General features: G+C 38.6%; 1 protein-coding gene across 1 annotated transcript; it reads left to right on the plus strand.

Annotated features, from left to right (window-relative positions):
- Nucleotides 1-7,409: 7,409 nt before the first annotated feature.
- On the plus strand, nucleotides 7,410-12,828 carry dlx6a (distal-less homeobox 6a). The gene is made up of 3 exons (XM_007904752.2): nucleotides 7,410-7,860; nucleotides 8,681-8,874; nucleotides 12,059-12,828. Exons 1-3 carry the CDS (start codon nucleotides 7,569-7,571, stop codon nucleotides 12,305-12,307), a joined length of 735 nt encoding a protein of 244 aa, XP_007902943.1. The 5' UTR covers nucleotides 7,410-7,568; the 3' UTR covers nucleotides 12,308-12,828.
- Nucleotides 12,829-14,962: the final 2,134 nt, after the last annotated feature.

Below are 14,962 nucleotides of genomic sequence, written 5' to 3' on the forward strand. Positions count from 1 at the left end.
GACATACCGCCGCCTCGGGAACAAACCTCGCCACCAGTCTGTCTGTCTGTCTGTCTGTCTCCCTCCGAACCCATCCGTGTCTTGTTAATAACAAATGCAAAACAACATTGTGTGTGTGTTGGGGGGAGGGGGGGGGGGGGGGAGAGAGATTGTGTGTGTGTATATGTGTGTGTTTGGGGGAGAGGGAGAGATGCCGAGTATTTCGTTCCAAATGTCACTTCGACATGTTCGAAGGTATTCTGCTTTAATTCTTCAAACTGCCTCTTCTAAAAATAAAACCCAAGATAATTACACTGACAAAACAGGGTAAAGCACCAGCAATAATTTGCTACAATTACAGCGTCCTCGCAGCCACGTCAATTAATCAGAATTAGGACAGATAGCAGCTTTGCAAACCCTGCTCTTTTTTTAAAAAAACTTTAAAACACGGACACCAATTTTTTGAATGATTAAAAAAAAAGGGGAAAATAGTCTTTCAACGCGCAAGATCACTTTTCCAGGAACTTTTCACAGACGTATAATAAAATCAATAGAAAAAAATGACGGTCAGTTTGAACGCGTGTAATTACTGCATCTGAATTGCATTTTCTTTCTGCATCCACATGTTATTCCTGTAATCTATTTGCTGACAGTTTAGTTTCTAAACCCTGCTCAAGTACACCGAGATCGACGCTAGGCTGATTTTAAATTGATCAAATTGACCTAATATTAACATATAGAGGGGTTGAAAAGGGGGAGGGTACATTTCGGCCCAAATTGTGATAAACAACACCACAATTGCATCCTTAAAATCGTATGATTTTGCCCTTCACGTTGACTTGAACTGCTCCCGAGTGCCGCCGGTTTGAATGGGAAATGTTTACCACGAGGGAGAAATGAATCCACATGGTATGTGGTTAATGAGAAATGAAACCAAACACATACTCGGATGTGCTGTTCTGTGGCAACAACAGGATGTTCGAATACATTAATAAAACACGAATTGTTCCGCGTGAAACCCGCGATTACACGTGTGACAGATTTTAAAGCGTCGCGCTTTTATGCAACGTGTTTACAGATAATCTGATTCTTTTAAAACAAGGGTTTTGCAGCTGTTTATCATCTGAACTATTTGGGATGTCTTTGACTCTCTGCCTCCCGCCACGTGTACTGAAAAATATATATCCAACCCAATGCCATGTGCTAAAATTACACCACATAATAATAATCATCATAATAATAATCCTTGCAATTGATATAGCGCCTTATCACGTATTCGAGACTGTATTTTGTGGGCGATATTTTGCTGTCTCCTAATGTATTCATTTCTTAATCATTTTAATAAATGAATACATTAGGAGACATCCAAAGTTAACTGCTATTGTTGACCAAAATATCACAATTAAAATGTTTTTTTCCCCCCTTTTGGATGGTGCGGTCTCAGTTAGATAATTTCGCAAATAGTAACATTCATTATCCATCAACTGTGAGTGAGATCGTTTGAAGTGTGTGACCGCTAAATTTCGATCCAAACCTCAAAAATGTAGCAAATAATCCGAATTATCCATTGAAACCCGAATACTTCAAAGCCTCTTGTTTAAATAGATTAATCCAATAACCGAGCTCTTTCTGAAAAGTCAATTTTCCCCATGAAATATTTAACAAATCTAGAGTTATTGAGAAGATCCTCTGAAATAGCGGATCTACGTTGATGCGTGAGTAAAAACCGTTATGTTTTCAGAAATAATCTCCCTTTCCATCCACCCCGAGTAAATGTTACATATTATCATGTGGATTCCTGAGTTGCTTCCCAGTCCTTAAATTTAAAACGCTTACGATTGTTAAATTGTTTATTTCTTCTGAATAGCGAAGCATCTGGTATTCACAAGGTGTCAGTAATCTGTAACAGAATAGGATTTCGAGTTTCCGAATAAACGGTTTATAAACAGTTTGAGGATTTCTTAAATGCTTAGAAATCAACTCACAGCGAAAAAAACCAAATTAAGGATCTCTCCAGCTTTACTACCATATCACCACGAAACCTTGAGTTTGTCAGCTTTTCAAAAAAAAATCAAACAGCTTTTCGTTTGAACCACAGCATTTGTAAATGGCAAATTAATTACGTTGCGTTTAAAATCTCACATTTTGAAGTGCAATTCAAAGATAAAAAGAGGCATTTCAGTAAATTAAGTTATTTTTTAAATAGTAATAAATGCAGAGGTGTCACTGAAAACTACTAATGGTATTCTCAAATTGGAATTTGATAATAGCAACAACAATTTATGTATAAAGTGATTTAGTTCCTTCGGATTTAAGGGTTTAATTATATATATATATATCCTCAGTTTTATTTTTATGAAGCAGTGGCATCACGAGGCTTGTACTCATCTCCTGATGAGATAACCAGATATAATATATTGGTGCGTTTCATTCTGAAGCAGTTACAGAATTCATCCGAAATCTTATTTTGTTATTTCCTTGACACTACCTCCCGGCGTGGAAATAACCGACGCCTGTATGTCTGTTCCTCGTGTGCTCTCCAGGAAAGGAAACAGTCTGCCCTCTGCTTTATCAATATCTAACACCTAAATAATGTAATCACAAAGGTACTGTAGTGGAGCTCCGGACGATATCTATTGAGTAGTAAGACTAAAGAATATGGATTATTTTTCAGTCGGTAAGTACCTCTCCAACTGGGCGTTATATTGTTTCATATATTGTAATTCTACAACTCTGTTTAACTCAAGCCATGTTTTAGAAATGTTCTGAACAGTGTTGTTCTTCATTTGATTATCTATTGACTAATATATACATATATTATCTTTATCCTTTCATCCACAAAATACACGGTCAATCCACTTTACAATACATTCTGTGAAGCGCTTTGAGGCGTCTCAATGACGCGATAAGGCGCTATATCAAATGCAAGATTTATTATATTATTTTCCTATTAGCTTCATCATTTGCCAATTTGATTATATTAATATTGCAACAGCAAAGTGTTTCCTACAGTTAATACAATAACAGTATTGTCCTGGATGTCGCAGTGGAGACTCATATTTCGATAAACCTACAACCGAATCCCACAATAATAAAACCATTCGCTATGTGTTACTCCATGTTCAGCCCTGGGATCAGGTTTGAAATCATTCTTAGTTTTCTCTACAGTGCAATCATTGTATAGCTCTTGCAACAGTGGTCTGTGTATCAGTGAAACGTTTCCTCAAACGTCCTTGTCATCCTGTATCTGTTGTGCGTGTGAAAAAATACAAACCAATCGTCAGAACTTGTTTCGGAGGCAATCTGTTCATTTTCCCCAGTGTGATGACTGCTTTGCATTTCTGACATTTGTCCGCAGTCTTATTACCAAACAGTTTTGACGACTTCCAGGACGGGTTTGAGAAAAATTGTGCTGGAAAATGTTCTGGGGATCCATTTCATCCAGACCCAGAACCAAAAACAACTACAAGGATTGTTCACACGTCAAAATCAGATTATTTCTTAGCTGGTAAAATATGGTTTTCTTCCATTTGAAAAGCAAAATGACTGGTTGGTTGTCGGATCGGTAGATACAGTAATTCAGTTATTTAGCATCAGCTTCCTTCATGGATCATTCATGTCGATATTTTTAAAAATCGTGTGCTAATATGGTGATAATGAGAGGAGTAAATAGAATATACTCGTGTCCATTATTTCAACAAACTCTAAGTCTAATATCCTTCTAATAAGAGTAAAATGTCTGTGTTTATCAATGGTTTTCCAGAGAAAACATAATGTTAAGAATTTTGTTTTGCTATTTAAAAACTAATAAATGTCATAGATTTCGATGTATATATATAGGTATATATGTGTGTGTATATATACAAAGGTTGACCAAAAAGTCCATCAACCTTGTTGTCATTACAATGGCTAATAAGTTTTAAAGAAATGATGATATATATTGTATATATTTAGATAATAGGGTAGATATCATGACGTTTTGGTCACCCTCTATATGTATACATTATATGTGTATATATAAACGCAATGTGTTTGTAGAGATGCCTTATTGTTTCTAACGTGAATCCTGATCGATAGGTATATAATACTTTATTATGAGGTTTGCATATAATAAGGTTAGTTATTACAGCTTCACAATGGGGAACTGGTTAAAAATGATTGATATCGTATCAAGGTTATCTTAATATCAGAAGAGTGTCTTAATTATATATATGCTTTCATGAATGGCGTGATATTGGATATAGCATGTATATGCTTATTAAGCCACAAAGAAATATATACAGTTAGTAAACATACACATCCAAAATAGAAATGTGCATAATATGTATCTGCACATACGGCATTGCATATTTACACCATGGTACACACATAAACTAGCTACGTGTGTATACAGAATAGAAGTATTTGAAAAACGTAAATCTAAAGATAACATTGATTCAAGCATACTATGCATTCGGTAATCGCTTATTAATTTCCATGACTAAATAGCGTGTCATGTATGGACGCATGAAAAGATTTGAAGATGCGTCCATGAGTGTGTGTACGTCATATCAAACATATACACGTGTAAGTTTGCACTGCGACAGTATAAAATAATCGAATTAACCCCAAAAAACAGCCGAATGTACCTGCCAGACACCCGGCTGTACCTGCCAGACTGTCATTGTGTACATTTTAATATTCAACTATTTTCTGTCCTCAACTACTCTGACCCATTCCTTGGCGAGTTTCAACAAATGGCCGCTGTTTTTTTGTCAATTCTGGTTCATTGGAAATCAGGACTATCAGTGAACGAGGATCAGGGCAACAAAAACAAGAACAGCATCACAAAATAAACGCAATAGTCAAAAGGAAACAACAGCAGACATCTTTCTTCTAGACAAAAGAAACAATATCAGCTGAAACCTTATCTCCAGAATGAGATGCCGCTTTCTGGCAGTGGAGAGTCAGCAATAATAATGACTGTGACACTCCAGTAACTCCAGTAATTCTGTTTTACTTTACAATCACTAAAAAGCTGTGGTCAAGCCGCTTAAATCATTTAAAAGAGCATAGCTAATGCGATTAACATTTTACCATAGCCCCGTTTACTCACTCGAAGCAGAAATAACATAATTTATTATTACGATGTCATGCTATCCATTCATTTTCAATCGATGGTATAAAAACGTCCATTCAAACATATTGCTTATTTATGATTCTGCATCCAGAAAACACTCAGATCTCTTGTGCAGTTACTTCTATTTACCTGACATGAATGACCAACGGCATGCGAGGGGTTTTCTTTATTAAATAAATTTCCAACAAAAAAAAGTGGTTTTCGGTGCCCGTCTTTCTTTGTTCATTCCGACAATATTGTACTGTGTTAGTAATATTGAAGGCACCATGGGGACGCTCATATGTGTCCTCTCGTCTCAATGTCTGCGGTCGTTTCCGTTTTGACCATTGCGTTTATTTTGTGATGCTGTTCTTGTTTTGTGTCCTAATCCTCGTTCACTGATAGTCCTGACTTCCAATTAACCCGAATTGACAGAAATCAGCGGTCATTTGGTGAAAATGACACTAACCCGACCAGTACAGTATTGGAAAAGGGTCCCTTTGACTCTTAAGATTAAGCATAGAGGCAGCAAATGTTTGCATCTCAGAAATAAATGAATGGTAACCCGGATTATCGTGTGGATGTGGATCAAATGTCCTTATTGCGTGTTAATGTGAAAGTAGTGCTATACGCAGGAGGTGGGGGAATGAATGCAAACGCACTGAAGCGGCTACAGAAGGTACAAACAGGACCCAAAGTGTAAAACAGAAACGTTACATCCGAGGCCCGCTGAACCACAGTGCTGTGTAGTAAGAGTTAAAAACAAGATTAGCGATAGAACTGTAAACCCAGGAACAAAACACACACACTCTTAAGTGCTGAATTTGTGGTTCTTGCGCTGCCACGTTAATAATACGGAATTTAAAAAGAAATAGTGATCACCTGTAGTCACCAGCGACACTTAAGCAATTATTGTCTGGTTGGCATACCAATTAGGAAGCAAACTGCATTTGTTCCTGTCAAGGGTGCTTAGATCGATCTTACCTCTTCTATCGGGTAGATGTCTATCCACATTGAACCCATCGGTTGACTTGTCTTCTGGATTTGGTTTGGTTTTATGCAAAAAAAAATACATTAACATATCGCAAGTGGAGATTTCATCTTAGGAAAGGAAGAGCAGCTTCTTGTCGCTTTGCCGACTGTGCAGAGAAAGATGCTCTGCGGTCCAGGCGAGGAGATTTGAAAGCCCGTGTAAATAATAGTTATAAAGTTCTTTTTATAGTAAAATGAGCACTGAAACTAAATGCTGCAGTTAGACAACCACTTTGATAAGAGGATAATTGATGCGACAGTAGTGTATAATTAGAGGATAATTTATGCTATATCCAGTATTTTATCCCGAATGCGGTCACAATAATCACAAGACAATTGTTGTGAAATTTATTGGAGCAATTTTAAAATAATCAAGATAAATTTTGTGCATTTTTGAGTAGGACAATTATTATCTCTCTACACACACCAACGCCTAAAATAAATACAACACAGTATTGCTGTTTTGATCAAACCAATACAATAAAGCCATTCATAATTTAAATCTAATTCCTGGAGGAATGTGCATGCAAATATTTTGCATAATTACTCCGTCTATGAATTCAAATATGCCAAACCACAATCACAATTCGCATATCTTTCAAGCACCCAGGCCTTTCTGAAACAAGATGGGTCACTGACAGTGCTGGGGTAGGTTTCCAGTCTGAAAGACACAAGCAAAAACCCTTTACTCCTTCAGTTTATTCCTCGCGCTCTTTTCGTGGTGGGTTAAATTACTTCGCGATTAAAATAAAGTATTTATTTGCAAATGACCGATCAGCTCGGGTGTCCCCACACGCTCTACAATCTGTGCGTGTATCCGCACTGTAGCATGTTAATAATATGAGTCAGCTTTTTTTATTCCAATGCCATGTGCTAGCGTTAAGAAGTAAGCTGTGGGGGTTTTTTCTCAAGAAAGAACAACAGCAAAAACACAGTCTCCTGCAACCCGGGCAAGTGTTTTAGCAATTCCTGCCTCGGATGTGTAATTGTGTTGGATCTTTGCAGAGAGAGTGGGGGGGTGGGGGTGGGGGGGGAGCAAGGTTTGGGGCTGTTGTTGGCGGGTGTGGAGGCTGTGCTGCGGGTTAACCCTGTGCTCGCCGGACCCGGGGGCTGCGGGAGGATGACGAGGAGGCGCGGAGATGACCAATCAGGAGCCGCTGCCCTTTGGAGACAAACCATTCGACTTGTGGCACATCGCACACCGTCTGCGCCGAGTCTCACAGCGGAGCCCCAACTTCAGCGGAACCCAACCTACAAACCAACCTCAACCCCAGCCCCCGCCGCCAATCCCCACACAGCCCCCTTCCTTCCTCATTTCCTTCCTTCCTTCCTTCCCTTCCTCCCTTCCCCAATAACCTGGAGCGAACGCGGCCCACGCTTTCTCCTCCGAAGACTTACCCCCTCTTCATAAAAAAAAGAGCACTTCGCCTTTAAGAGCTCCTCCAGTTGAAGTTTTATAATGACCATGACTACGATGGCTGACGGGTTGGAAGCTCCGGACTCTAAGTCTGCCTTCATGGAGTTTGGCCAGCAGTCCCAGCAGGGCTCTCCGGCCATGGCTCCCGGTCACTACCCGGTGCACTGCCTGCATTCAGGAGGACACTCACATCAGCACGACAGCTCGTACCCGGCAGCCAACACGTATAACAGATCCATGCCTTATCCCTACGTGAGTCACTCTCATCACAGCCCTTACCTGCAGTCCTACCACAGCAACAACACTGGCAACCAGACGCGCTTAGACGAGACAGGTGAGTGCACAGCTGCACTGGGAGCCATCCACACTCGGCCTTTCAGTCTTCCCTCTCGATTCAACCGCGTTACCCTCCGGTGGGGCGCACAGCACACACTGACTACCGCGTTCATGGTTTTGTGTCGCTGACTTTGTTCTTCGCCATGTTTCGATTTCGGTTTGTTTTCGACATCCTCTGCTCTGCAGATCTTTCCCTCAAACCTCCCGCTCGACTTCTGCACTCTTGCTGTATTTGGCCGGGTTCACATTGACAGTTCAGTCAGCTTTATTCGACTTATCCATATTGCCTCATTTATTTGTTGTTAACTGTGCCTGTGTGTGTGTGTGTGGGGGGGGGGGGGGGGTGGGTAAGAGTCCAAATTTTCAACAAAGAACAGTAAACCCAAAGTGGTACATCAAAACTGACATTGCTCGTTCCCTCACTTTTTTTTAAATCCGATCTGATCTCCTGTCGGTAACGTGCTCCAGGCTCTCGTCCTTTTTCGTCCATTAAATGGTATAAAGCATCAAAGTTTTTGTGATTATATGTAGTTGTTAAATTGCNTTTTTTCGGACTCGTTAGTTCTACTCTGCATGTTTCTGATTGTAGTTTGCCAGAGGGCTGAAATAATGGAACTCTGAATTTTTTGCCATGTTAGATTGTTTCAGAAGTTAGTTGTTCCTGTTTCTAAAACATCCGTCAAGATGTCTCCTTAACCCCCGAGAAACTTGCAGAGGAAGGGTATATGCGTTGAGGTGGGTTAAGGAATGAGCTGCGGATGTTTGGGGGTTCACGCAAGATATCTGCATCGTCTACAGTACATATCCTTGTTTTGCAGAGCCGCAGAAGACAACGGTGATTGAAAACGGGGAGATCCGTTTTAATGGGAAAGGAAAAAAGATCCGCAAACCTCGCACTATCTATTCAAGTCTACAGCTGCAGGCGCTAAACCACCGTTTCCAGCAGACACAGTATCTGGCTTTGCCCGAGAGGGCTGAGCTGGCCGCCTCGCTGGGACTCACACAGACACAGGTAGAGCACCCCACTCACACTGCGGACTTTAGCCTTTCTCGTGACCTATCTTAGATACGCAAAGTTACATTTGGCTGCAATACTATGAAAATCCAGTTGCATAGATGCTCTACTTTAACGAACCGACGTCGTAGAGGCTGCACGCGTTATTTTATTTTATTTTTTTACAGGCATCGCATTAAATGAAATGGCTAAGATGAAACGGACACATTAACTTGCTCAGTCCCTCTTCCCAAAGTCCAAGTGACGATTTCATAAAAACAAACGTATTTTTCAACAGGGTCTGTGTGCTATCTGTGTGTTATTATAGCAGATGCCAACTGTATCTTTAAAAGCATCATATGCCCGTAATTTCGTTACTGGGATCAACTTGGATTACATGGAAATATCTAATCACACACTTTAGATTTTCTACAACGTATTTTAACACGAATAATTTTGTGGTACTTTCTTTTTGTTGTCGTAATTAAACACACGCTCATTTCGATTCCCCCCTCGCATGTTGCTTGCAGTGAAACTAACAGCTTTGTTGCCATTTGTTTAGAAGTCATGATTTCTGCTGTACATATGGGAGATGCAGAAAATTTGTTCCGCAAGATTATAATAGTTTTAAAAAGAATCAATATAAATCCACAATGAACTTATAGTCTTTAGTGCAAACTGGTCAAGCACACAGCACATATGCAATGACCGAGTTACAACTTACACGTTTGCTTGTCTTTTGTTTATAGAGCTCGAGGTATTTATAATATGTTTAGTGAATCTCGAATATGGCCACACAACAGAAATAGAGGGTCATCTGTATTTTCTGGTCTCATAGATGTGATTGAACCTTTATAAAGATCACGTGAAGATCCACTCGGGGTTTGTCCCGTGGTTGAGCACTGGCCTTAAAATGAACGCAATTACATTCTGCTTATGTTGAAACAAAGGTTAAGAAAGGCGGCGACGGATGTCGAATAACTTTAATTACTCCTGCTGTTCAGACTATGTACGATTTAGTGCAATATTTTTAAAAGTTAGACAATAATGGCCAGTGGGTGTTCGTTTATCCCGACTGAAATATGTGCTGGCTTGTTTTAAGCCTCGGATAAACGCATACATCTGAGTGTATTGTGGCAGTAGGATTATTGAGGTCAAGATGTGTGTTCGGTTTTGATTCGCTTCTGAATTCATTTCAATTGTTTTTAGTGACTTTCTTGAATCCACAGCAGTCCTGAGCTCCAGAACAATGACAAATCTCAACATAGCAGATCAGAGGTTTTATTCCGGATTTAATAACTACTCTGGGCCAATCAAAACTCTCTCTGTGAAGTAGCTCTTCAACCTTACCAAATAAATGTGCATTATTTACCCTGGTTTCCACTCCACAAATACTTTAAGGAAAGGAATCAGTGAATTCTAATAGTTCTTCATTTCCTTAAGTATTTCTGGAGTACAAATACTTCGATATAAAATAAAAATATAAAAATACTTATTAAATCTAAACATCCAAAATGCTTATTAAATATAAACATCTAAAAATATTAGAAACTGAATTACTACAACACTCCACTTAGCTGTTCTACTAACAATAGTATAAAATACAAAAAAATGCGTTTAAGGTCAGCATACATTAACAATGAAAATCTAATGTAACTAGTCTAAAAACCACAGAACAAGTATTATTGGGCATTAGACATGTTGGCAGAAATAGCTAACGCAAGAACATTGCTCACTGATAAATTAGCTGATTTGTTTCAAATTTTCAAATATAAACATATCTAAAGTTTCCTAACTGATGTTTTATTGCAGGATATGTCTTCTATACTTGTTTTTGAATCGTCACCCAATGGCGGGGATATAAAATACAATATGCTTAAGTCGGTGCTTTGTGCTGCATTATTCACTTCGCTCTCTCTCTCTCTCTCTGTGAATAGTGTTTATCAGGATTTATTCAGTACTTGTCTTTGGCTGCGCTGCACATTTTTTCTGCTTGGTCAAACCTAAGGTTTCCAGTTCGAGACCAATAACGTTTTGCTTGTTTATTTTGGGAAGAAACTCACATAAGAAAACCAATATTGATGAGCTACTTTCCTTATTAAAATATTGAAAGAAATTCTGGTGAGAAATAAAATTTAAATATTAATTTGCGCAGCTCTGGTACTTAATAATAAAAACTAAAGAAACAAATTTCAAATATGGAGCCAGTAATTTTAAATATAGTAACCAACAGGCAATCTTGTGGAAAAGTTACAAGTTTCTGATAGCTTTGCGTTAGCTATGCTGCAGTAAACGTTTTAAAAGTATGATGATTCTGGTAACTTAATATAACTGTAATTGAAAATGAATCAGGCGCCTTTCAGATATTTCTAGATTAATACATCCAGTTTAATCCAAAACTGAAATTTCAAGTTTATTTAAACTTTGGACAACTTAAGCCGTCTCATTCTACTAGTCACCTTCATATTGTTATGTATATCTTACATCTCATTCATTCAGTTTGACATGTTTAAACAATTTTAATAAAGTTCAGTAATTTTGAGGAATGTGAGACATGTGAGTCTATTACTTTTCTGATTATCTGAATATCAAACTGGCAAATGTAAGTTAGTGAAAAGACATAGAAATGTCTCCACCCAAGGTTTCATACGTAATCATTACACATATTATTCCATTCTAGCTTTTCTAAACATTTATGATTGCAATCTAGAGAGGAAATAATTGTCTCAAATGATGTATTTTGCAACATTATTTACTTTTGAAGAATTCCCAGACACTTTTTGAAAGGGAGTGGAATTCCTTCTTTGCCAGCGAGAAAAAATACATATGTTTTTACATGCCGCGATAGACACAGTTAACTAAACGCCGTAGAGTGGTGCGTCAACACAATAATATTCCCATTACATTTATGTTTGGAAGGATCCCAAACTGGCTGTGATTGAACTGAAATTGGTTCATGCCTTTATCCCGAATGAATTAGTACAACACTCCACTTAGCTGTTCCACTAACATGTTTTTTTTTTACCTTTTCCCCCTAACTTCCCTGATTCGATGTTTGGTTCCAGATTACAGTCAGTGCCTTAATCCAACCATTTTCGACGTCAACATTGTTGACTTGGCCGACGCGAAATACTTGTTAGTAATAAAAATCGGCCATCAACATGAGAGTTAAGCCTGTGTTTTCTTTTTCGTCCTACTGTAGGTGAAGATCTGGTTCCAGAACAAACGCTCCAAGTTTAAGAAGTTACTAAAACAGGGAGGTAATCCCCACGAGAGTGACCCAGTGCCTGGATCCGCCGCTCTGTCCCCTCGTTCACCAGTCGTCCCACCCGTGTGGGATATCTCAGTTTCGACCAAAGGTGTTAACATGAACCCCAACAGCTACATGGCTGGGTATTCTCCCTGGTACTCCTCGACTCACCAGGACACCATGCAAAGGCAGATGATGTGACAATCCGAGGCCAGAAATTCTCAATGGACAGACCTCAATGGGGTGAGAGAGAACCCCATAGTTTCACAGTGCCCACATGCCCAGGGTGCCATGATGGATGGGAGATCCAGCAACTATTTTAGTTACTAAGATCCAATGTTAAAAGAGACTGACAGTCAGCGATAAAGGACGACCTGGCTGGTGACAATAGGACATTATAAAGGAGTCGCCACAGTCTCCATAGATCCATCCAATTTCAATGACCACAAAATGCCAATGCAAAGTGGAAGATTTTATGCTGATTTTTTAAAACAAAAACACAACATGGTTGGCGATGCTAAGACGCACTGGAGTCATATATAAAGACAAGCTGTATGTATATATTGTTTCATTTTTAGTTGTATATAGTTTATATGTTTTATGTCTCTTTCATACTGAGTAATAAATCACAAAAACGCCAAAATGTCTCGCAGTTTCCCCTGTTTAAACATGCATTCCTGACAATGACAATCACTAATAGGACATTTTGGCAGCGCTTAATAAAAGCTGTTTTTTGGGGGGGAGGGGCATGGTTTGTTTTCATATTGTATCCATGAATTCACAGAATCTCATTTAAATTGGGGGGGGGGGGGGGGGGGGGGTGGTGGGGGGGTCTGAAACTCCAGGTCGGGAATGTCACATATTCACAATTAATGGTCATTAAACAAATACGCCATCTGTATACCTAAAGTCTGCTGCTCTATCGCTTTGCTTTGCGCTGCTTATAAATGAAACTATTCAGCCTAATTAAAAAATGCCATTAAACCTTATGAAACATGTTGTTTTGCTCCCGCACATAAATCAATTGCTGAACAATTACTAAACCATTCCTTACTAACTCAGATTCATTTAAGATTTGCATCGCATATTATATCGCCTCTCGGTGGAAAACTGGTGACAATAATGTAAATGTATACACTAATAATGATTATTGAATTCTCGAATGAATATTAATTACAAATCCTCAAAGATAGGCCGCAGGAATCACTGGTGATTTAGTACTACAGACCCAGGTACATGCTTTATAATTGACAGCGCCTTTGACACTTGAACATTGATCAGCATTGATAAGAAACCATGTAAAGATTCCCAAATGACAGTCACTGCAGGATACACAAAACGATTATTACTTACCAACATACAGTTGCATACTTCTTACCAACCAAGGAAGTGAATTACACAGCTCTATTATCAGACAGTGTCCTGATCTCCTCTAATGGACCTACTACACCGCTCGCAATGTCGACGGATTTTTTTTCGCGAGCTGGGAACATCTAATGCAAAACCCAACACGATCAATACTTAACAAAAACCTCCAGCTGCAGCCGCGACCAATTTAAAGCTGATATTTGGGACAATTTACGGTATTATCTACGAGAAGAGCTTTAGACCATCATAGAAAGCGGTCATAATTAGGGTAATTTTTGATGTAGCCCGCTGATTACAGCGTTTTTATAGTCAAAGATAATTACATGTAATTTTCTTCCACTTTTAATACTGAAAAGCTATCTTTATTTAGATTCGGGAAGGAGGGTGAAACAAAAGAAAGCGAAAGAGAGAGAGAGAGAGAGGATAGACATTCGCGTTATCCATAAACCAATTAAAGAGGTTTCTTATATCGATTCCCTGTGAGTGTGCCAAACTTTAAAAGAACAAAAAAGAGATCAGCCAACACAAATTGCTGCCTTAAGTGTGTGTAGTTGTTACACATTTTGTTTAAATATGCAAAGCTCCTTTCTGCTTTCAATAAATGACTCATGCGTGAATTTTAAAAAGAAAAAAAGACTTTTGTGCAGATATTAAATTGAGAGATCATTTAAAAGCGTAAATGGAAAATGGTGCGAAAAAAAACCTATCAGGAGTAGATTAGTTCTCATCATTAAGGAATACATACAAATCTTAATGGGTAGAATTTTGTATACACTTTTTAAAAAATTGACTGACGCAGATTTCAGAGTTATTTAATGCTCTTTGTATTAATGTGCATCCAGACACCCCCCCTCCTCACCCGAAAACATTAGTCAAATTATCAACCAGTTTGAGGCTTATTGTATAAATACATGCAGTATTAATACAGCTCCATATGACATAGGGGAAATGCTTGCACCTGTATTTTAACACAGTGAACAGAAAATAATGAGAATGGTATAATACCGACCCATTTCCTTACAAAGCTGCTTATCTGCCAGTGCAGAGGACTCTTTAATAAATACGCTTCCCTCTATGTAATACTGTATATCTGTTTGATTCTACGCATTTTTTAAACACATAAGAATCTGTCTTGAGAAATGCTGTAGACACAAATGTCAATGCTTTGAAAATGCATAGATTAATGTGACAATATCTATCTATCTATCTATCTATCTATCTATCTATCTATCTATCTATCTATCTATCTATCTATCTATCTATCTATCTATCTATCTATCTATCTGTCTGTCTGTCTGTCTGTCTGTCTGTCTGTCGGTCTGTCGGTCTGTCGGTCTGTCGGCATTCAAATGAAAAACTTAAATAATGCATTTTCCAATAAACCGCACAGTGTAAAAGTATGGGGATATAGTTTATAAAAATGTTTCAGTTCGTTCAAGAAAATCATCTGATATCGTTTGCAGATTATGAATCAAATAGTGTCTGCAT

The sequence above is a fragment of the Callorhinchus milii genome, unplaced genomic scaffold (genome assembly GCF_018977255.1).
Source record: "Callorhinchus milii isolate IMCB2004 unplaced genomic scaffold, IMCB_Cmil_1.0 Scaffold2, whole genome shotgun sequence".
NCBI classification, from domain to species: domain Eukaryota; kingdom Metazoa; phylum Chordata; class Chondrichthyes; order Chimaeriformes; family Callorhinchidae; genus Callorhinchus; species Callorhinchus milii.

What these genes read in the sequence shown, in the direction of transcription:
- dlx6a (XM_007904752.2), top strand. Translation starts at nt 7,569, where the DNA reads ATGACCATGACTACGATGGCTGACGGGTTGGAAGCTCCGGACTCTAAG. An exon ending in GACGCGCTTAGACGAGACAG is followed by an intron (nt 7,861 to 8,680) that starts GTGAGTGCACAG and finishes CTTGTTTTGCAG; the next exon opens with AGCCGCAGAAGACAACGGTG. An exon ending in TGGGACTCACACAGACACAG is followed by an intron (nt 8,875 to 12,058) that starts GTAGAGCACCCC and finishes GTCCTACTGTAG; the next exon opens with GTGAAGATCTGGTTCCAGAA.